The 23873-nt window shown below is 53.7% G+C and overlaps 1 protein-coding gene across 1 annotated transcript in view; it reads right to left on the minus strand.

Moving 5' to 3' along the window:
* SLIT3 (slit guidance ligand 3) overlaps window positions 1-23873 on the minus strand; it is a 528787-nt gene that overhangs the window by 103905 nt on the left and 401009 nt on the right. The window contains exons 7-9 of the mRNA XM_087816965.1: window positions 18345-18416; window positions 12718-12881; window positions 3995-4136 (exon numbers count right to left, since the gene is read on the minus strand). Coding sequence (XP_087673091.1) covers window positions 3995-4136; window positions 12718-12881; window positions 18345-18416 — 378 coding nt within the window. The remainder of the gene's footprint in view (window positions 1-3994; window positions 4137-12717; window positions 12882-18344; window positions 18417-23873) is intronic.

The raw sequence follows: 23873 nt of genomic DNA on the forward strand, positions 1-23873 counted from the left end.
GCCGTGTGGGGAGACCAGAACACGCTCCTCCGAGCTGCTCTGGCTTTGAAAAGAATCTGAAAGAGCCTGCCAGATTGCTTTGCATGAGCGATAGCCTCCCCCCACCCCAAATGTGGGGGAGCGCAGAACCCTCCCGGGTTCAGGGCATCACCACTAGCTGCGAACTGCGCGTAGGGAGTATGGAGTCTGACTTGGCGCCGCGCATCCCCAGGGAGAAAGGAGAAATGCGGGTTGAATGGGTGGCTATCAACAGGAGGCGGGACGCTTGATAGAAAAAGTCACATTCGGCTGACTGGCTTGATAAGGCAGACACTTCCTACCCATCCTGGGGTGCAGCCTGCAGTCTCACTCGTTGCGCCCCTTTCCCTCACCTGCCAGCCTCCCCCATCTGCTGGTCTCCTCGCACTGCAGAGACGATGCATTTCAGCGGCTTGAAAGACTTTTGAGCCAACACACAGGTCCCCGGGCACGGGCTTGGCTGCCTTTAGGAACAAGCCGGTTTCCCCCTCGGAGCCCCCTCTCCAGGACCCCGTAACCACAGTCTCTGCTTTGATGTCTCAACTGCATCTCATCACAGGAGGATGGGGCAGGCGCAGCCCGGGAAGCGGGGCAGCCTGTCTGGGGGGCCCTGGGCGCCCCGAGGCAGGGCAGCCTCACTGGCATGTCCGCATATATTTGCATGGAGATGAGCTACTGCCAGGCTCAGTTCATCATGCAAGTGGCCAGTCCAGCTCTTGAACCTATTCTCTCCACCTTAACCTTCAAAGAACTGACCCGGCTTATGGAGGGACTTCTTGTGCGGTAGCTCCAGCACCTATGATATGGTTTCTAACCCCTCACCATGCCTCCTAAAAGTAGCAGTAAAGTCACGGCGATTGTTGCCAACGCAGTTTAGCTCATGGGCCAGACCCGGTGCTCAGCATTTCACAGCATCCACTCACGTATCATTAAGAAGGTGCCGTTAGCCTCTGCATTTTTTCAGTTGAGAAAACCAAGACCCAGAAAGGTTATTTGCCAACGGCTAAAAGTCAGGGTTGCAGACAGAGCGTGGGTTTCCCTGAATCTACGGTCTACGCTCTTAAGAACCTGGCTGTTGTTGGCGGTGGCTTATTTTTAGAAACACTTTTGCTAGGTTGGTCATTCCCGGAGTTTTGGATTTCATAGGCTAGGTGATTAAAGACCTTGTATTTTGCCAATTAAGGCAATCTCTCTCTGTGTGCCACATATAATACGTATTTATATAGAAATATGTGTTTATAATTATATAATTACACATATAATTAAACATATTTAACACACACATACACGCTCACACATATTCTGCTTTCAATGGCCATAATTTTATAAAATAAAGGGTGTTTTTAATAGCAACAATAACAGAATAAGGATGTCTAGGAATTTAAAATAAAGTACCCTCCTTTAAATTGAATATTTTTGCTCAATTGAAAAACATCATGTTGGTCTTGTTTTTCTCACTGTACCCCAACTCAGAAAAAAATCAGCAATAATCAGAAAGCCTTTTGGAAGTCACTACTCTAGCTTGCAAATCTCCCTTTAAAATTGGACGTAAGCTCGACAGCCCAGGCATGGCCTGGTCTGCATCACCCTGCCTCTCTCGTGGACACCTGCAGCGTCTCTCCGACACCTGAGCTGTGTGCCCCGAGGTTTAGAGATGAGGGGCAGGAGAGGACGGTGGCAGCTCGGAGCTCCTGAGTCGGGGTGGGCAGGGGTCAGTGGTTATGGCTTGACCGCCTAGGCTGGCCTCTTCCATCGGGCTGTGGTTTGAGACCTGGCCAAGGGAAAATCTGTGCCTGCCAAAGGGAAGACCTGGCAGATGGTGGGGAGAGAGGGGTGATCTATGGGAATCTGAAATGACATGACCGTTGGCAGGGATCCTGTCCTGAACATCCACCCACCTTGGGAAGGCCAGGGTCCACCCCGGCATGACGGACAGGGCAGGGGGAGGGCTCTTAGAGAGAACAGCAAAGGGCTGGCTGGGTGGAGAGAGGAGGGGGGCTGGGAAGAGCAGTAGAAAGACCATGGGTGGGGTGGGGAGAGAAGGGGGAGAGGAATGGAGAGGGAGAAAGAGCGAAGGGGAAGGAGTGCGGAAAGAGAAGCGGGCAAGGGCAAGAATGGGCAGGGCGGGTGAGCAGAGGTGGCGAGGCCTACGGGCATTCCACGAAGGGGGGCTCTTCAGGGCTAGCGCCATGGGCCGCAGGCGCGAAGGAGGGTCATGGTAAACACGAGGGGGGCTCGTCGCCGATTCTTGCTGAAAGGAGGCCAGCAGGGCGGGGCGAAGGTGGTTGAAGGCCACAGAAGGCGTGGATGTCAGGTCAAAGGGACACTTTGCTAACTAGCTCCTGACTAGGGGAAGGGTGTGGAGGCATGGCCTGCACCCACGGGGGCTGGGAGAGAAAGTGTTAAAGGGAATCAGAGAAAAGCTGCCAAAGCAGATGGGGAAAGAAGAAACGAAAGCGCCACTGTTGTAAGTCATAGATTTCTTTTCATCTCAATCAGGGTGAAGCCAAACTCCTTAAAATGCCCCCTCCGATCTGTCCGTCTTACCCTCTGACCTCATCCCCTAACACTCTCCCTTGTGTTTACTCCGCGCTGGCCTTCTGGTTCCCCAGGCACACTCCTACCCCAGGGCCTTTGCACATGCTGGTCTCTCCCGGCTACACTTTTCCTCCAGTCGCCTGTTTTTTTTTTTTCTCATGTACTTCAAATCCTTTCCTCGCTTTACTGTCCTCTATAGAACCTGTCACCTTCTAGCGCATTATCTGATTTACTTTGCTTTGTTTATTGTTTTTAACTCTAGAATGTGAGCACCATAAAAGCAGAAATCCTGTCTACTGGTTGATGCTCTCCAAGCACAGAACAATGACTGGAACACAGTGAGCTCACGCTAGATGGCTGTTACACGAACGCATGAACGAGAGTCATCTCTTGGACTGTGTTGGGAGCACAGGGCATGCGAGGGGGAGGGCGGGGAGGTGATGAAGCAGCCAGGCAAGGGAAACGTGTGCCTTTTATTTCGAGGGATTTTCTCTAATGATGTTTTCAGGTGGAGGGTTTTTGTCTAACCGTGTTTTTAATAAAGCCACCTAAAGGTGAATGCAGAAAGCGAAAACAATTATTGTCACGTCAAGAGTGATCTCGGGGCCAGTGCTGACTGACCCTCTACTCAATCCAGAATGAGACTCGGGCCGTTTTTTCAGGCGTGAGGGAGGAGAGGACAAGACTGAGCTCCATGGGCAAACGCATTCGCCTAGAAATTTGGACATCAGTGCACACACACAAACACGCACAATCTTGTCTCCGCCTGAAGATCAGTCTGGAGGGCGATAATCTGATTTGAAATGACCAAGAGCTCAGATAAGGGCGGCTATAAAATCAGTTCATCATTCGCATGCTCCCCACAACCACCACCTTCCAGAGCACTTGCCCGTGAGCCGAGGGCTGTATTAAGTCCTTACACGCAGTATGTCATTCAGTTTTCACAGTGACCCTTTGAGAATACTACGATGACCACATTGTTATAAATAAGAACACTAAAGATGAAAAAAGAGGAATTATTTTTCCCGAAGTCACCCCGCTACTAAACGGTGGAGCCAAGATTTAATCACAGGGTGACTCCAGGACAGGGATAGGCAAAAATTCCATTATAAAGGACCAGTTAGGACATTAGGCTGCTGGGGCATAAGCTCCTTTGTCATAGCGACTCACTCCTGCCTTCCTAGATCAGCCATAGACGATTTGTAAACAAATGAGTGCGGCTGTGTCCCAATACACTTTATTTACACAAATAGGCGGTGGGCATATTAGGCCCACGGGCCATAGTTTACTGACTGTGCTTTGGAGTCTACGCTCTTGGCCACTGGGCTCTCACTCCTGGGAAAGACTGGAAGGATAGCACAGAGACTTCCGAGTGTTTTTAACAGTCAGCTCCACTCGCTGGAGAATTGGCTGTGACAGGGGGTGGCAGGGCACTTACATTTCGACGATGCCCTCTGGCAAGTTGGCGGGGATCTCCGTCAGGCCCTTCCCCCGACAGTCCACGATGTTATTGCTGCAAGTGCAGGCCGAAGGGCAGGAGATGGAGTTGGCATTGCAGGTTGGAGGCTCCGAGTGGGGGCCTGCGGGGCCAGAACACAACGGTCAGCTCATGTCAGCATCAGGAGCCGCCCGGGCCCCTGCGCCCCTTCGCCAGCTCCCCAACGAGGCGGCATCCCCTGATGAGGTACCTGAAAATCATCGCTGGCCGACACTGCCCTCATCTCGGAGGCACAGCTGCCACTGGCTACAGAGTCAGCCAAGACGAGAGATTCTGACCTTGACCTGACTATTTCTGGATTGTTTCACCTGCTGTCAGCCCATCATCCGAGTCGTTTAGAGAAAGAGTTGCTCCCTGAGTTAGTCACGCATGGAAATATGCACAGAGCTGACACTGGGACTGCTGTCTCAGGCACCCAATGTCTGGACAACACCAGGGTTTGGGCTTTATCTGGGATTGGATGCTGAGTATAGACACACCTTCATTCCTTTCTGGAGCCACTATCAGAACCAGGGGGAGGGGAAAGGGGGCAGAATTTCCCCATCTGGGGCATTGGTGTTGTCCAAGTGTCACTGAGTCACCACCACGACATCCAAGGCGCTTTCAAACGGCTTTTATGCCCACAGAACATACAAACGGAAGTTACCGCATTAGAAAAAGGGCAAATAAGTCACTACATATTTTGGAGTCAGCTCTGAATTTTGTTTCAGTTGAGGACCAGTGAGAATGTAAAGCAAAGTGGTAAAAACCCAAGAAAATGGCATCCGAGGACCTTACTCAGGAAGGTGATGCTGACAGACACACATCACGAACGAACTCGAGATTCAGAGCCACAGAATCGTAACCCCTTCCTGGGGTGGTCACGTCGACTCTAACACAGGAACAAAACTCAAGTGTTTTACAGACATCGTGTACGTTTGCATGCTGTGATTACGTCTTCAAAGCGAGGCAAGAATCTCAAACCTGAGGTTAGTTTTTCAAGTGTGGATGTCATGGCCCAAAAGGCAGAGTCAAGCCAGTGGCCCTCCCAGGACCGTGTCCCACGCGTGCTGCATCCGGCCAGCGAGGTTATCCTGATGTCTTTCCACACCCCTCCTCCCACGGCAAAGGGCACGGCAAGGCCAGGTCAGACTGGCTCTGCAGACCTCCCTGCTTGGGCATGAAACGTCGGCTGGGAGCTCTTGCTGGAGGGGAAACTCGAAACACAGAAACTGTCCGCAGGGAAGACTGACTTGAGTTTGGCCTCTGTCCACAGGAGAAGCTGAGTCTGGGAAGCCGAGTGGATCCAGTTATTGCGGTTGAGTCAGAGGACTGACTGACAGGCCCTGGGGCGCGTCCTCCTTCGGACACTGAGTGAGACTGAAAGTGGAGGGTCTGCGCTCCATGCTCATAGTCCCCATGCCCGGGGGTGGTCCTTCTGCAGAGATTCAAATTGATGCCTGTGGCTTAATTTGGAAGGTTTACCTTGCCCTCCAAAAATGCCACCTTCACACACACACACACACACACACACACACACACACACACACACATTTAAAAAGCATCCTCTTAGCTGGACATTTAAAAAAAATACTCTTGTCTAGGATACAAGGACTTAAACTCTCCAGTGTCACATTAGTGGATCCAGCGAAGACCATGGAAAATGCCAGAGAGATGATGACTTACACTAAAATCCCCAACTGCAACATTCATTCTCTTAGAGAGAGAGAGGTGACCCTGGCTTTGTCCCAAACTGGGAGAGTCTTTACATTTCTGAGAAAATGGCAACCTAGAGAGCCAGCCTGTCAAAGCCTCAGACCAGGGAGAAGAGAGTGTGTGGCTGAGAGTGTGGGCTCTGGAGTCCCACTGCCTCAATGTGAATCCAAGTTCTGTCGTCTCATCCTTCTGTCCCTGTGCCTTAGTTTCCCCATCTGTATAATGGGGGAAAATAGCAATGCTTATTTCATAGCATGGTATTGTTGGGAAGGTAAAGGAAATTAATGCACGTGAAGTATTTAAAGGAGTGCACAGCACGGAGTCAGAGCCTAGTTGCTTGCTGTTGTTAATGTTATTTTTCTTATTAATACTATTACTGATTGTCTGCAAGCCATAGTGTCCCCCTGAGCTTTTCTGCTACCATCTTAGGGAATAAGGATTTTGGATTGCAGGCCTCTGAAGGTCTTCCTGGGTCCAAAGACCAACTATTCCTGTTCTTTAGAAAACGAAAGCAGGAGTACGACACCTCCCAGCACCTTTCCCTCTTCGGCGGCACCTGTCTTAGCAGGTGGCAAAGAGGATCTACGAGTGTGAGGCTCCCATGCCCTCACCCACATCCCAGGGAGGTGGGACGTGTGACTTCAGATGTCAGGGCTTTTAAAGTGCAGACGATGCTCCCCAAAGAGAACTGCCAGGCCTGGCCCTTCAGGCCCAGGGGCAAGTGCACATGGCAGCACCAGGGACCATGGACAGACCCCAGTGCTTCCTGCTGGGGAAATGTCAGGGCCTCGCAGGTCCGCAGCCTGAGCTCCTGCACGTCCACCCACTGAGACGGAAGGTATCGAAGGGCTGTCCCTCTTTTGATCTGTCACAACATTACTTAGTTGGGGTGTTTTGGAAGAAAGGGGGGAGGAAGGCCTTATACTCGAGGGCTCATATGGGTGCCAGGAAGTTCTGAAATGGAGTTTCTCACAGGCGCTCCCTGGGACTTCGGTGCTGGAGTTGGCTCCGTTCGAACCAGACCCAGGCCGCAGCCTTGGTCCTCTGGAAGGCGCTGGCCTGCGCGGGGGGCTCTGCGCGGTAGGCAGCGTGTGCTACAGTTCAAAGGATGTTGCCAAGGCTTTTTTAAAAAGGCTGTGGAAAAGATTCCTTAACAAGGTCACTAACAACACCTCTAATTACTCAGAGAGGTAATTATAGCCTCGGAGCATCCCGCTGGCAGCTCCCCAGCCAGGCGTTCGCACGGTGAGGACATCACTCTGCTGCTGAAACAAACACTGCAGGCTGGAGGCGGGCTGGAAGGATGGCTTCATTCTCCCTGGGACCTTTCTCCCCGGTCGGTGCCTGACGGGCCGAGCCCCTTCCACTGGGCCTTGGGGCTGTGACGGCAGAGCCCCGCCCCTTGGTGTTCTGTCTCTGAACAGACAGCGTCTAGAATGTCAGTTCTACCAGGCCGGCGACCTTGTCTGCCTCAATCCTGTGAGACCCCCAGTGCCTAACACAGGGCTTGGCACAGAACACCGACTTAATAAACACACCCCGGGGGAGTCAGAGCAATTGGCCCAGAAGCCCTGCAGACGTGGGGGCTGAATGTCACCAGGCTACAGAGGTGAGAGATCCTTCGGGAAGGGCGCTGGGGGAGGCCCCCTGAGTACTGAGAGCCCTGGGCTCTGGTGGCCAGGATCAGCCACAGTAGGGAGATGGGACTCTCCTGTCCATCTCCAGCCTGAAGTCACAGGCTTCTGCCACAACTCTCAGTGCTGGCCAAGGCCACTGTCCCCGTCGCCAGCTTGCTCACCTACATGGTCAGGGTGTCCCAGGCCCTCCACCCAACTCTGCCAGCAAGTCCACCGCTCCCAGCCTTTCCTGTCCACACGTATGAGGGTGGCGGGTTAGGGAAGGGGGCGGTGGCTTTCCAAGGGGACACAGTGAGGAAGCACCTATCTTTCTACCCAGCGAATGCTATGATGACAAGCTGAGAAGTGGAGAGGACTGGGAATGGAGCTTTTATATCAGGATAGGGAGAGTCTCTATACATCTTCCATAGGAGGGACCGTCTGGGCATGTGCCTGCCGCATGCACGTGTGTGTTCCCGCTGCATCACGTGTCCGCACGGCACCCAGGAATCCTCACTGTCCTCGAGCGAGCCTGCCGCTCGTCTCCCTTGAATCTGAGCTGATGCTGGGCCAGCACACAGAGCCCTGCATTGACTTCCTCAGGTGTCCAGCTATGAACTTGGGAGTGCAGGTGGCCTTGCTCTGCCGTCTTCCTTTTTAAATCGGTGCCCGAGCTCTGCCCTTGCAGCCCTCCCAGTGGCACTAAGAGGCTGCTGCACCGAGGCAGGAGGATGCTCTCGTCCAGGACAGGGAGACGGATGGGGATGGGCGCAGGCACCTGTCTCCCTCTGGGCCTGGCCCACCTTTCCTCCTTCGCCACTGCAGCTCTGGAACTTCCATCCGGAGCCGGAGCCGCCTCCGTGCCCAACGGGAGGAAAGGGGGGCACTCAGTGACCGAGAGGGCAGGAGCACGTTCCCAGCCTGAGCTCTCACGGGGAGGGCGCCGTGATCGCAGCCTGGATGGGGCACAGGTATCCTGTCTCTGCTGACCGCACAGCTCACGCTCTCACCCCGAGAGGCGGGAAAGGCGGCCCGATGACCAGGGAGGCGGCTCGGGCCCAGCCTCCCCTTCATCTTTGTGCTCCGAGTTGGCACATGGGGATGATCATCGTGACACTGAAAGTGAAAGGCCCTCGCTTCTCTGCCCGGATGAGCGGGGCAAAGGTCACTGAACTTCGGCCCAGAAAGGGCCGTGGGGATGGTGAGGAAGCTGGAGCCCCGAGAGAGTTCTTGCCCAAGGACACGGCGGGGGCCAAGCTCAAAATGACCACCATTCTCATCCAAGCAGCTAAGGTTTACACAGTGTTTCCTACGTGCCAGATACTGCGTCGCGGGCTGTGTGTATGTGATCCCACTGGATCCTCGTAAACCCCTGATGGAGGCTCTGTTGGTATTAATCCAATTAGACTGATGAGGAAACAGGCGGATCGGAGGGTTAAGCAAACTGCCCAAGATGCTATTCTTACCGTCCCCGCTGCCAGACAGGCCGCCCAAACGCCTCCCTCCGTTGCCATGGGTCGAAGGCCCTCAGAGCCTCGGGGCCTCGGGAGGTGGCACGGTGTGTGAGCCACGGTGGGGTGGCCGGGCACCCCGTGCTGGAGACGCGCTTAGTTCTTTGTCTTTAAAGAGAACGTCACCCAGCAGAGAGCACGGAGTCGAAAACTCCGATGGCCTTGTGAGTGTGTGGAAATAAATTAATTCCAGCATTCAAATTAAACATCCCTGTTGGCCTCTGGCCTCTCAAACGCCAACAACAGGCTGTGATGACAATGGGACTCGAGCAATTATGGCGAGAATATAAATGAACTCGATTTAAATACCAGAGGCATGATAATTTTGGGACTGGCTATAAACCTAATAATCTCATTCTGGCAATGTCCAATTATGGTGTTTTAATTAAAACCTCCTAAGGAGACGGGCGGCCAGTCAGGCTTACCTTAATTATCTTTATAGTTAGTAACTGGTCCCAAATTAGGGAAAAAATAAAGAAGGGGAAAGTTTCTTGTTTCCAGGGAGATGTACCTATTTCATTTTTAATAACAAATGAGAATATGTTTGTTGAGAGGCCCCTTATTACTAGAAGACATGGTTAATTTTCGTGAGGAGACATCTCACATTCAAAGGCCGTGGGCAGACGTGTGGGACGTGGGTGGACCACCCGGCGAGTTCAAAGATGTTTAAGGAAAGAGGCGACTGGCTCAGGAGGCCAAATGCTGACCTGATCCCTTTCATTCACAAAGAGTGACTGATAAACACTTTCTCAGATGAAGGTGCCAGAAAATTGACACATGGAAGATAAATCCTGGAGTTTAAACCCCCGGAAAAGTCCGTTAGGTAAGGATGGAAAAAAACAAAACAACACCTTGCAACTCACACAACGTGAGCCAGGTGACAGCCAGCGCAGAACCCTTCGTCTGGGCTGTGGCGTGAACGCAGATCCCGTCCCAGCCTGGTTCGGGTGCACGAAGGAGGGACGCGGACTCTCCTAGTCCCGGGCCCTGACCTCCCTCTTGAATCAAGAAAAGCTAACGGAGAAGTCACTGCAGCTTTAGCTGAAGGCAGCCAAGCAGTCCAGCTGTAGATCACAGGAAAAAACCTTACAAGAAAATAGAACGAGATAGAGTCCCTCACCCCGGTGAAAAATTCCCAGCTGCTTCCCCAGAGGGAACAGAACAGACGCCTTCGATGGGAAGGGTGCAGCTGACAGAGAGGGATTTCGTCGCAGCGCGCTGCTGGCGGGTCCTGGCTGGCTGGGGTGATAAGGAGCCCGTCGCCAGGGCTTCCGGGAGAGGAGCCGGGCGCCAGGCAGCTGCGTTTAATTCAAAGGGAGATATCGGGGACTCGGGCGGGCAGGGCCTCACAGGCGGGGAGAAGAAAGCTCTTGCCTGTCTCTGCAGCCCCGTGTTTGACGGATTTTCCGATACCGTCTCGGGCCCAGGGAGGCTTCTGATGCTGCCGTGACAGGGGCCACCGGTGATGGAGCTACGTGCGGGGATGGCTTAATTGGTGCCCCGTGTCTTTCTTTCCTCCTGAGCAGATAACCTCTACTTTTAAAGAGATGTTCTGCCTCACCCCCGTTCTTGACTGAAGTCTTCCTCAAGTTATGGGCGGAATAGCTTGAGCGAGGAGCTAAAGCAACTGCAGTCAGGTCTGAGCAAAACCCTTCATCCAGGTGCCTCGCTGGGCTCTGCCGTGGGGTGGGGCCTACACCCCCCGGGGTGGTGTGTGGGGTGGTCAGCCCAAGAAAACAGCGCTTCTCTTTGACCTCCTTGGTGTGCACAGCCCGAGTCCTGCTCCCTGCTGCTTCCTCTGGCACCTTTTATCACAGCCTCACAAATGACCTTGAACAGTTATCAACGAGATAGCACGTTTTGGAGAAGGTGGCAGTCCTGCACCCCACTAATAACGGCGGTGGTTCATCCGTCGTGGATGTTCAATACGCCAGCTCCCCCCTCAGACCAGTAAATCTGCCTTTGACCTTCCCAGAAAGTGGCCCTGCACAGCATTCTATTTTTAACTCATGAGAGCCTGGGAAGCACCTAAAGAATCCCTCATGGGTAGGAGCCCCAATAGGGTGCTCCCCTAAATTCATACCATGGTGGGAGGGCGGAGATCAATAGCATATTCATGTCCAGAGTCTGCGGACTAAATTCTCATGTCCTTAGAAGACAACCGGCTTCACACCAAGAAGCCGCAGGGATGCCACAGGGCCCAGTTGCTATAAACAGGGAGGTTAGAAGGATGCCTCCAGGTGACCATTACCTGCCTGGGAGATCTAGCATTTCAGACGAGGGAGATTCGGGGTGCTGGCAGATCCGGGACGTACGAGGGTCAGCCTGACCCCCGGGTTTCGGATCCTGGCCACGCCTCAGACGGGAAGGCGCTTTCGTGCGGGAGCGGGGCTCGCGTTCCGCACGGATTAAACTTGGCACCACCTACGGTGATGTTTTAACATTTTCTCTAATGAGTTTTCCGCGTTAGCTCTCGGATGACTCCTGCACTCTGTAATTATTTCTTTCGCTGGCACTTCGCCGATATTGTATTCTCCGCCTAATAATCACTGTAATTACAGTCGCCATATTTGAGTTTGGTGCTCGGTGATAAACGGTTTTATTAAGTGAGTGTGATGGGACGCGATTTCCAAGTGGGCGTCTCTAGGAGATTATCGAGGTGCTGCTCCCAGACGTGTTCGGATGCTTTTGGATAATGAAGAACTTGATGAAGTAGTAATGTGACAGGAAGGAGCAGCAGAGAGCGAGATGCGGTTGGATTCCTGGAAAGCTCTTACTATGTTGCAAATGCTGCCTAAGAGTGACACCGGCCGATCTGCACCCCTGGTCACCCTGGGCCCCGCAGCACGTGCTGGCTCAGCACCCTCTCAACACCGATAACAGCGACGGTCAAGAAAGCGAGAAATACAGCCCCGCCTGTCCAAGCTCCCTCACTTTGTTCCTCCTGCACCCGACTCCCCAGCATCAGCCTTAAGAGGCTGCTGGGCCCCACTCCGGGACTGGGCTCCTGGGTGTCAGGAATGCCTCTGGGAAAGCCCTCTTTTTTTTTTTAGAAAATCAAGGGATTAGCTCTACTATTTTTGCACCAGAAAAGGGAGAGTTGGTGGGCCGGGAGGGTGCCAGTGAAAAGTGAGCGGGCAGGCAAATTCGGGGCTCGGTTTAAAAGCCCCTCCCTCCTTTGGGAAGCTCTCTCCGCACTGCCTCATGTCTGTGCACAGTTCTGTGCTCTGGGCCACGCGGCAATCTGCCCCATTCCACGTCAGATGCCCACAGATCAAACGCTCATGTTTGCTCAGCACGTTCTGTAGCCCTGCTAAACTCTAATAATTAAGCTCCGCTAATAGCTCTTACCAAGTACTGTGTGTGATGCTAAGTGCTTTACACGCATTCCTTCATCCGGTCCTCCCACCCATCCCTCGAGTTCTGTACTATTATTATTTCCCTTTTGCAGACATGCTAGGCAACCTGCCAGAGGCACACCGTAGTGAGGGGCAGAGCTAGATTTCCAGCCACACGGGCTGACCCCAAGGCCTCCATTATCCTGCCTCCCAGTTTCTATAAGCGATGGGACGCCAGGAACGTGTTTACCAAATGCTGACGTACAAAAAGTGTGAGGTTTCTCGGCACAAGTGGACTACGAAGCTCAACAGAAAGCAATCCATGAGTTCTCTGAGACTTTTCCTTTAACAGGTGACAAAAGCTTCCTTCTTGGAACCCCTCAAGACACCCGAGTTCTTTAAGTGACCACAGGGTGCTGGGGTCACCTAAGGGGCTCCACCCCAAGCACTGGTCTGGGGTGTGCGCCCAGGTCAGGGAGAGCCTATGGGTGGGGCAGCCTCACCTGGGCACACGTATTCCTTCTTCTGCACATCTGCCACGTTGAAGCCCCTCAGGTGCACCGGCGCCATGCACAGTGTGAACTGGCCAACTGTCCGCCTCTGTCGCAGCCAATCCGAGAGCCAGGCCAGGTGGCAGTCGCAGTACAGCTGGTTGGAGTGGAGGCGCCTGGGACAGGGAGGGACAGAGGGAAAACACTGTCACCACTGCTACTGGCTGAACACGCTGGGCCAAACCTCTTTGCCCCTTTATGGAGCGTGCTAACCCTCAGGAGCCCCGGGGAGCATGTCCCTCTGCTCTATGAACTAACACAGGAGCCCCCACCCTAATACGGCCAACCCACGAAGGACAGTCACTTTCGTATGCAGGCCACAGCTGATGGGTGCCTCCAGGGTTCTGATCCATTCTCTATTTCTTGATAGTCACTCCACACTCTTCTCTCTCACTCAAGGAAGCCTCAGCGCACAGGAGGGGGAGTGACATTGTTACAGCGACTGTCCTGATCCGAGTCAAACTTCCACAGGGGTGGCTCAGACGTAGATTTCATTACTTGGGCTATTACGAGTTATTATGGCTTGGAACAGCTTCTCAATCTCAATGGCCCAGTCAGTGGTGGCGTTGGGGCTGAGAGCTGGGGGACTTTTAGACTTTCTTTCTCTCCTTAAGTGTCCTTTTAATGACCGCCCCCATGTGTAATCCTGGCGAGCCCCAAACCAGTACCACCGAGTGCGCCAGTCAGGTTGAGCAGGGCAGGAGAGAAGGTGTTTCCTTCCCTCCGACCTCCTATTTCAGTAAGTTGTCCCTGCTAGGCTCCCGCAACCCATTACAGTCTCTCCATAGCATCCTTCGTCTCCTTCCCGATTTCAAGTCCACCTGGTGTATCTGCTGTTCTGACTGGCTTGAGTATCTCTGAAAAGACGTCCTAACCAGTTCCAGGACTCAGGCCTTCTCCCTCTAGTAGCTGTGATTCCAGATCAATTCCTTGCCCTTGAGTGAATAGATTCCACAGAGCGATCTGCAGGCCCCCCTTCCGAGGGGAACCCTGTCTGGTTCAATGTCTGAATTTCCTTTCCACTAACTGGGGGGCAAACTAAGGATGTCCAGGGGCTTCTGAAGATTCTCCCCCGAGGTTTCTCTATCAGGGGTTTCCAACTTGCACATCTCCTGCCACCCCAGGTCAGTAGACGTGGTGGTAGGAGTTTAAGTCCCATCAGTTTATCATACACTGGGCTTTCTGATGCAAGTTTCAAACACCCGATCCTGGACATGCTAATCAGCTAGCAGGATCCGGGGACTTTCAAGTCCTCTGTGTCGAGCCCGTTAATACTGAGTGGCGGTAGAAGCAGTGGCCCAAGGCTGCCTCCATGTCTGATATGGAGAGAGCTGAAGGGCTCTTGACTGCACTCCACTTAGTGTAAGGTCAACAGCGCTAAACATCAGCCAAGTGCAGCGAATTCCTGCCGCCTGCCGGCAGAGCCCCTCCCTGCCCCCCGGGGATGTGAACCTCGGGCAGGCCAGGGCAGTGTGGGCCCTGGCAGCCTCAGGGGGCTCCAGATCCCCTCCTATCAGGTGGACTAAATGAATGCAATTTCCACATAGAATGTCGTTTTTTTTTCCTGCTGGAAAAAGTTTGAAAAGATTTTTATGATTTTTGTTTTAAAATAATTAATTTTGATGTTTGTAACTTCCTTTTTGTACTCCAGAGCCAATATTTAAGGTCAAACACATTTTACTAGGCTCCTAGGCCCAAGACACAGTGCCTATAATGGGCCCCAAGCAAGTCTCCCCTTTGAGCGTCAAAGCTCCGATTCCACACCCCCCCACCCCGTGCTGCTGAAGGCACTCAGGAAAGAGGTGGCAGGTGAGAGGGGTTGGGGAGGCAAAATCCTACTTGGGGGAAGGAGCTCAGTCCTAAGAGGGAAAGCAAGACCTCTCTCTATTCAACAAGATGACCACTTTGCTCCTGGACAGAGAAGGGGTCTGGGGGTGAGCTCTCAGAGGGTTCCTCTTTCCTAAAGGGAAAGAGGGAATTCCTGGGACATGGCAGCATGAGTGACAATGACCAGTCTCCTGACCCACCCGTGAGCTGCCCTGAGAGAGAGGGGCCCCATGGCCAGGGTATCGGGCTGCCCAGGAAAAGGGCAGCGGTGGGTCCGTTCCGGGCCGGGCGGAGCGGAGGCGGGCTGAGGGGCTGGGCCCTGTGCGCCCGGAGAAAGAGCCGTAAGGGGAGCTGGGCTCTCAGCAGGAGACGCGTGAGGAGTGGGGCTGAGGCCTGCCAGCCGGGTCAACGCGGACAAACTCCCGTCGGTTCCAATCAGGGTAAGAGGTCAACGGAAGCACAGAGATGAGGTTTGGGGAAGTCAGGTCCTTACTGAGAGGATTAATTCCTGAGATAATCGAAATGTCTGCGGTTTCCCTTTGGGAGATTGTTAGGTTGGCTCTCCCTCGATCCCCGACGGCCAGCCCCATGCCACCCCCCTCCTTAACCTTGCTCCTGGTGGCCCCTGTCCCTCTGTCTGTCTTTGTAGGAATCTCTCCTCTCCAAAGTGGGACCATGGGGAAGAAGTGACCAAAAATGACGTAGAAGCCACGTGAGGGCTCTCGTCAAAAGCTTGGGGCAGTCGGTGGACTCAGTGTCCGCTGCTGGAATTTTACCCACGGGAAACGCTGGGAGAGTCGAGCTGGGCGGATCCTTTCGTTCCGCCCTTCATATCAGGTTTGGGAGATTAAACTGCATAATATCATCCCAAATGTGAGCCTGTGCACTGTCACGAGTATTTCCAGTCCTCTCAAGTGAGAAGGGAAATTAGTTTAATTACTTTCAATAATTTTGGTGAGCTGGGATGGCAGCGACACGGGAGCGATGGGCAGCTCTGCTGTCACCTTCCTCAGTGTGTCTGGAACCTGTTCTGTCTTTTTCCTGCTAAACAGGATGCGCTCAGGGTCCCAGGTCACTCTGCCCGAATATAACACCGACCCTGTGCTTTCTGACTTTGACTTTGGGTGGTGATTTAACTCTGGGCCTCAGTGTTAGCATCTGTGAAATGGGGGTATTACTGATGTTGTGGGGATTGAAATGATTCATGACAAGGACTTAGCACAAGGCCTGACACACCGTAACGTCTGACATTATTACTGGGAGGAGGTGAGCTCCAGACTCCTCTCCCCAGCCTGTGGCTGTGCCTGTACAAGGCTCTCATCTCTGATCAGACCCGAGCATCCAGGTGGCGGGGCGCTTCCTGCCTGTGGTCCCGCGGGCTCCGCTGACAGAAACACCATATTCCAGGTCGGCAAAACCACCTTCACAGAGCATGAGGTGAATGAATACAAATGCCCATTTGTAATAGGTGCCTTTTAGCCACAGACGCTAAATTAAATTTCCAGCAAATCCTTTTAGGGAGAGTCAGTGTTCATTTTCTATAAAATGTGGCTTTCTGAATTCAATATAAAAGCTTTCCTTTAGAAATCCCATTTATGACTTCCTTCCTCGCTCCTCTCCCCCTTCTCCAGCACCAGCGCCCCCCCTTAATTACGGTGAAGGGGATTAGTCAGCTCACGTCTCCAGGGAGTTCTATACGGAGCCATCTCTGGAATTAAACCAGAGACCACGGCACAGGGCAGGGAGCAGAGCGCGCAGAGGAGACTGACTGATTGATCTGAACTCCTCGGACGAGGGTTCGGGACCCAGGCAGGAATGACAACAGGCACAAGGAAACTAAACTCCCCACCCTCTGCGCCCACCCACAGCCCCAAACGAAGCACCCAGGACCCAGACCTGCCTTCTCCCCGCCCGTGGACCCGGCCCAGCCCTGCTCCTGCTGCTCCTGAGCTGCAGGTAACAAGGGAAGCAGGGGGCCCGGAGGGGCGGCCCCAGGAGAACTACGCTTCTCCCAGGCAGCCCACCAGCCTGGGGGCGCGGGCCAGCACCCCGAACCCACAGCCCTGGGACACACGCTCCTCCAGCCCACTGGTGGTTTGCTGGGGACTCTGAAGAGGTCTTTGAGGACCCAGTGGCTTCTCCTGAAAATGCCACCACTGCACCATCCCACTTTAAAAGCAGGGGAAGGGATGGATTTTCTTGGCTGAAACACGTTATCACGTGAGGGATCACAGGAAGAATTGGGGGACAGTGAAGGGACCTGGACCCAGATTCTTCTTCTTAACCACCAGCACTGCTGCGTGTGCACCGTGACCAGACATGCCTGCGTGCGGCGGGCATTTACCTCCCTGTCCCTGTCGCACAGAGAGATGAAGAGATGGCGGAGTAAGCGTGCCCCTCGCATTTAAGCTCGGGTCTGCGAGACCCGGCCTGCGTGCCTCCGGGCTCCCGCCCTGCCTCCGCATTCTCACCTGAGCGGGTCACTTTCTCGCCAAGGCGGCGGGTTCTCAAGGCTTGTGAGCACCGAGATCTCCCGGAGGGCATGGAGGGCGTGTAAAGGGCAGGCGCTGGCCCACCCCCAGGGATTCTGACTCCACGGGCCCGGGTGGAGCCTGAAGGTTTGCTTTTCTAACAGGTTCCAGGGGCTGCTGACCCGAGTAGTCCAGGGACCCCGCTTTGGGAACCTCTGCTCTAAGGATTTTCAAATCTCTGTGGATTCCATGTTGCTTAGTACTTTCAGTCCAGTTTCTGGCTAAATAGTGATGATGATTTAATGATAATAATAAAACATGGATATCATTTACTGTCTACTCCATGCCAGGCACATTACATATCTAGTCTCATCTGATCCTCACCCCCTCACCCCCAACCCCATTTATAAAGGAGGCAACAGAGGCCCCAGAGCTAATACAGGGCACAGCAGGAATCCTACCCCTTTGCCTTGGCCCCAAATGTATTTGGCTGAGAGCTCGGGGGGCTGGCTTCCCCCCTACAGCTGTGATGCAAACACCACTGAGGCTCCACCAACAGGAAAAGCCCGAGTATGAACCTCTTTGGAAAGGCCACCAGAGTCCAACCGCGGAGAAACTTACAAAAGGGTTTCTGGCTGAGTACAGGGGGACTGTCCAGGTAACAGGGGCACCAGAACTGCTCTTGGTACAGGGTGCTAAGGGGATATTTGCTTCCTGAGTACACACCTTGGAAGGCATGGGCCCACCCAAGCATCGGCGATAAAGCACCAAGTCAGGGCATTCCAACGTCAGAATGATCCAGGGCGCAGGAGAGCGGGGGGGCTGCGGTGGGCGGGGGCTGGGAGGATGGGCACAGGAGCGGCTAAGACTCCCTCTCCGCCTGGGCCCCCGAGGGGAAGGCTATCGCAGTCATTGGCAATATGACAGAATCGCCAGGGGCACGTGACATTAGCCTAGGAGAGGGTGAGTCATCACGTCCCAGTTCTGTACGTTCTGTGACAATGTAACACTAATAGACATTTCCATCAAGACTAGAAACACAAAGAAGGCTCCCACAGTCCAGGGGGAGCCCCAGGATGGACAGCAAGGAGTCTGTCTGCGTGGAAGGGTGGGTCAGGCCACGGGCGGCACCCTGACCCTCCCCCCTCTCCTCGCTCACCAGCTCCCCCCTTCGTCAACAGCAGAGGTCAGCATCTGGGTAGAAGGACCAGCAGTCTCCCTGCAGCCTAGCTGGGGAGCCTGGGGGTGGGGCGGGGGGAGGAGGCAGGGCCCTTTACTCACAGAGTTCGGATCTTCGGCATGTGGTTGAAGCTGGTGACCAGGATGCGGCTGATGTTGTTGTTGTTGAGGGTGCTGAGGAGATGGAGGAAAAAGGGAGACAGTCAGCAGGGAGCGGCCCGAGGGGCACCGAAATGCTTATGGGAGCGGGGGAGGGAAGGATGTGACCGCAAGAGGGGCCCTGGATTAACAGCCGGAGACAGGTGGAAGGATCTCCCAAAGACTAGGGAATTCATGGTTCCCTTTCTCGGGCGGATCCCTCCTCCCCTCCGCTGCCCACTCAGTGCTTACTGGCTCACCTGGAGCAATAATATCACTTCCTGAAAGCCTACTACGTGCTGAGTGCTTCATCACAACAGCTCTAATTCTCACACCTACAATGCCAGGTGCGTATTACTGTCCTCAATTTAGGGAGAGGGAAACAGGTACACATTGCTCAGTCACACACAGCCCTACAAGGAGGCATTCTCTGTGTTACAGACGAGGGGGCTGAGCTGTGGAGAGGTGGGATGGCTTTCCCAGGGGCCCGCCGCGGCGAAGCGCTGGAGATGGGATTTGAACCCAGCTCCGAACTCCTTGCACTGCCCCGTGCACACACTGCCTCCCAGAGGAGGCCGTGGGGAGAGGCGGTTCTGGCTCTTCGAGCATATCTCGTCTATCTTTTTTATTTATTTATTTATTTATTTATTTATTTATTTATTTATTTATTTATAAAATATCTCTTTATTGATTTCAGAGAGAGGAGAGGAGAGGGAGAGAGAGATAGAAACATCAATGATGAGAGAGTCACTGATCAAGCCTGCAACCCAGGCATGTGCCCCAACCGGGAATCGAACCCTGATCACCTGGATCCCGGGTCGATGCTCAACCGCTGAGCCATGCCTGGCCAGGCTCTCATCTATCTTAAGTGAGCCTGAGAGGCCGGGAGGAAGTCTCCCCCTCCTTGTGCACGTCCATGGCCACAGGTGGGAACTCCCACCTCGGGACACTGGCACCGACTGGCTTCTTTGTAAGTGAGAAGGGAAGAGAGAGATGGCAGCTCTATGGGTGGATCGGAATGAAATAAGGCAGACAAGGAATGACATGGGGCTGTAGGCGCAACAGCCCTGGGCTTGCCCTTCTACGGGAGCCTGTTATGGAAGCCCAGGGAAGGCATGGCCAAGGAGGCCACCTGCAGAGGCGCAGATGGTATGTAGCAGGCGGCCTTTCCCGGTCAGTTAGCAGGTGTTTTTTGCCTCTGGCTCTTGGTGAACAATTACGTTCCTCTTCAAATGCCCTCCGACGTTTTCTGTTGTGGGCATTACCACAGCCCCGTGACCTGACGCACACGTGGTTTAAACCGAGTCTTACAGAGCCTAGTTATCCACAGGTTCTTCCCTGGCGGATGGAGGCAGGTGATGGTCCCACCTCACAGGCGGGTAAAAAGCTTAGCCTGCAGTATGTGCTCGGTAAATGGGGGCTACCATTTATTGACATTGGTGGAGAGAATCTGGTCCTCTCTGGTCATTCCTGTCCCCCCTACTGCACCCCCACGGAAACAGAAGCAGCCTCAGCCAGCTCACAGTAGCCCCATACCCACCCCACCCAAGGGGCCCTGCACAGATCCCTTTCCCAGCCACTCTGACCCCAGTTCACAGCAGGATCCCAGAGATCACATCCCCCTCAATTCAGGCTATTTATTCCTCAATCCCCCATACTACTTGGCATTTGTTTGACCAATAAGGCCAGGGAGGAGTCTTCACAAAGGTACAGAACCTAATCCTTTCCTTCCCTCCCTCCCTTATTTATTATGCACCCACCACGGGTCCGGCATTATTTTAGGCGTATCACATGGTAAAAGGTATGGACAGACCTGCTCTGCCCACTCTGCAACTTTACTCATGTACCAGTGCAGACACTTTGCACTTTATGAAAGCTGGACTCACAGAGGTGTTTTGTTTTATGTGGCTTATCTTTCCTCTGAGTGTGTGTGAATCCATCCCATCCCCACCCACTCAGGAAGCATCCGGAACATCTCATCAGACAGGGCCGAAGAACCTGTCACTCCCATCAGACCAGCTCTCCGGCCTCAGCAGGGAGCTTCCTGGGGGTGGGAATTATGCTCCCCCACCCCTTCTCCATCCAATTAGAAATGCCCTAAATGACGCCTTCATTTCCCCTTCTCTCCACCCCAGGGTTCCAGGCTCCACTACCAGCCAGCAGCCTGAACCTCCGTATCTCCCAGAGGCAAGGAGACGCCTCTGCAGAAAAGCGGCCTCCTTCGACCAGGCCCAGCCCCCGACGCCCGGTGGAGTTCACAGCCAGCCCTGATTTAGCTGAACAGACAGGGCAGCTCTATGCGGGGCTTCGCCTAACTGCATCCGGCAGTGGTCCGCCTGCAGTGACTTATTAATGTATTACTACACTGATATTTAAATGTGAGCTGTAATGAGGGCTATAAAACATTTACGATAATAGCAATTATTCCAGGACCAAAATGACTAAACACAGTACTCAGACTCCCATGATCTGCGGCGTGGGGCTGGCTAGCCCAGGGATGTTGGAGGGCTAGTAACCTCTTAGATGCTGATCTCCGTGGCAGCTAGACTGTTTCCTTAATAAACACAGATCCATTTGATTTCCGGTCTGGGTGGCCTTTGCCTGCGCAGGGAGCACTGTGCTCTGTTTGGTTCTCGTGCCCGTGCCTGAACCGCTGGCATCTGATGGAGGCGTTGCTGTCATAACCTGACACAGCGGAGCAGAGCTGGTAAGGGTGGGCCTTGAAAGCAGAGACCTGGTTCAGATTCCGGCTCTGCCACTTACGGCCTGTGGGACCCTAAGTAAAGTTTCTTATTCTTACTAGGTTTCCCCCTTTATGACAAGGAGATATCATGACAGCACTGATCTCATGCAGCTTTAGTGGTGATTAAATGATATGATGCTAACAATGGTCCGTATTGACTGAGGGGTTATTGTATGCCAGGCAGGCCCTGGGCTACGGGTCCTAGCTGTACCATCTCGCTTAATTCCTCCCCCACCCTAGGAAGCGGGCACCTTGTTATCAATTCCATCTCCTGGATGAAGTGAGTGGTGGTACCGGGACGTGAGTCCAGACAAGCCTGACTCTGGGAGTGATGCCTCTGTTTGCTGTCTCTTGCTGCTGAAATAGGTTTCCGATAATTTAGTGGTTTAAAACAACACAAATTTGTTCCTAATCATCTGGAGGTCAGATGTCTAAAGTGGGTCCACGGGACTGCGTTTTTTCTGGGAGCATCAGGAAGAGAATTTGCCGCCTTGCGTGTTGCAGCCTGTAGAGGCCGCCACCCACATTCCCCGGATCGTGGCCCCTTCCTCCAGTCATTCCAGCCTCTTACTTCTTTGTGACATCTCCTACTGTGCATGTGTTCTCCTGTTCCTCTCTAAGGAAGACCCTCGTGATGGGTGACAGTTAGAGCCTAATCCAGGATAATTCCCCCTCTCATGACACTCAGTCCCATCTGCCAAGTCCCTTACACTCATAAGTTCCTGGGATGAGGAAAGGACATCTTTGGGGGAGCACTGTGGGCTGACGCCGTGCCCTTAAAATTGGCATGGAAAGCACACTTGCTAGCACAGTGCCTGGCGCACTGGCAGTGGCCAATAGTTATTGGCTATTATTACCATAGCTTGTTTAGTCCTGTAGAGTTCACTACGCACTTTCACCTTCATCTCACCTGATACTGGTAGCACTCTGAAGGTGGAATTATGACTCCCATTTTACAGATGAGCAAGCTGAGGCTGTGAGAGGCAAGGGACTCACCCGGGGCAGCACGCGAGCTGCTGCAGGATTCAGGCCTTGTTGCTCTTTCCTCATACCCCAGTTCCTCCCAACCAGCCCGCCGCCTCCTGTTTCCAGGGCAAGCTTGTTTCTGCAGCATGAATATGCTATCCTCTTCACTCAGGGGCCCAAATGCTTTACCCCAAGGTGCTCAGGGTGGAGGTTTTCCCCAAGTAAATGCTTTCAATCCAGCGTTTTTCAAGTACAGGGTGAAATTAATGGTATAAAACCTCAGGACTGTGCTGACCTCCGTTTCTCGAATCATCACAAGCTACTGACTGGGCATTTCAGTATGAACTAAAAATAAGCCCCCCCCCCCCCAGGATTTCAAAGACAGCCCACTTACCTCCCATTTCTCTCCTATAAAGCCCTTCCCCATTATAAACACCGTATTCATACTGAGACTACATTGGACTTGTTTACTGTCTAGTTTCTCTTCTGTTTTGCCAGACTCGGAGCATCAATGCCTAATGAGAAGGGACCATTTTCCCTATTAAAATGATCTATCTGGACACTGCTGCTTCTGCTGATGGGCCCCACTGTCAGCTGTGTGCACTAGAAAGAGGGCGTTAGACGTTTTCCGGGGCACTAGGGGATGAGGGAACTTTCTATTGTTTCTACGGAGCACACATTGAACCATAATGCTCTGTGTCCCTCAGTGAAACGCTGGGGACCTGCGGCAAGATGAGGGCCCCGGGAGTGGTGAATGCAGGAGGAAGCGGTGCACATCCTGGCCTGTCCAGGGTTAGCCAGTTCCAGCCCGTGAGCCGGATCTCCTCTGCCCATGGCCTGTTTTTGAAAATACTGTTTTACCCGTTTGCTTATGTGCCGTCGATGGCTGCTTTCATGTTACAGTGGCTGAGTGGTTGCGACAGAGACCATATGGCCTGAAAGCCTAAAATATTTACTAAGTGGCTTTGTATAGACAATGCTTGCCGACCTCTGGCTGCTCCAGCCCTGGGCAGAGCTCACCCTGCCTTCACCAGTGATGAACTGCCAGGGGTTGGGCAAGTCATGGAGCTTCTCTGCGAGAACAGGGGATTAGGTCAGAGGCTTTTAAAACTTACAAACAAAACCAGAAACCGTTGGCAGGAAAGCCCAGGCAGCAAGTGGTTGAGCTGGGATTCAAAAGCAGGCCGTCTGCCTCTGGACGGAACACTTCTCACCCCACCTGGGGGACAGGGCCCTGCTGCTCCCCAGACCTGGACGGCTGTGATGGAATCAGAGTGGGGAGGCCCTGTTCAGGCAGGGCAGGCGAATGCACCTTGGGTGGAATGCAGAATGAACCTGGTTCTCAGAGTGTGGTGCCCGGGCCTGTGGCATATCCCGGGGACCTGTCAGAGACCCGTGTCCTCAGGCCCCACCCAGACTCCCTGGATCAGAAGCTCTGGGGTGGGCCCCACCTCCCATGGCTTAGTGGACTCCGCAGAGGAGTCCCACGCGAGCTCGAGTTGGAAACCGCTGAACAAGGGAAGGGGCTAAGGACAGAGCCTTGACCTAAGCGTGGAGGGCTGCCTCTGGGGCTGAGTCCAGCTTGGCACCCGCCCCAGCTCCCCGCCGCTCTCTGCGGAGTGCAGGGGTGTGGCCCTCCCCGGGCCCCTCAGATAGCCATCTCTGATCCGGAAGTCCTAAAATCCAGCTGCAGCCACACCGCCCTGGCAACGTTAATAAGGCTGACATTTCCCTCTGTCTCCTCCGATTAGGCCTTCGCTTTATCACTCTGTGCTTTCCTGGCT

The sequence above is a fragment of the Miniopterus natalensis genome, chromosome 4 (genome assembly GCF_054644295.1).
Source record: "Miniopterus natalensis isolate mMinNat1 chromosome 4, mMinNat1.hap1, whole genome shotgun sequence".
Lineage (NCBI taxonomy): Eukaryota > Metazoa > Chordata > Mammalia > Chiroptera > Miniopteridae > Miniopterus > Miniopterus natalensis.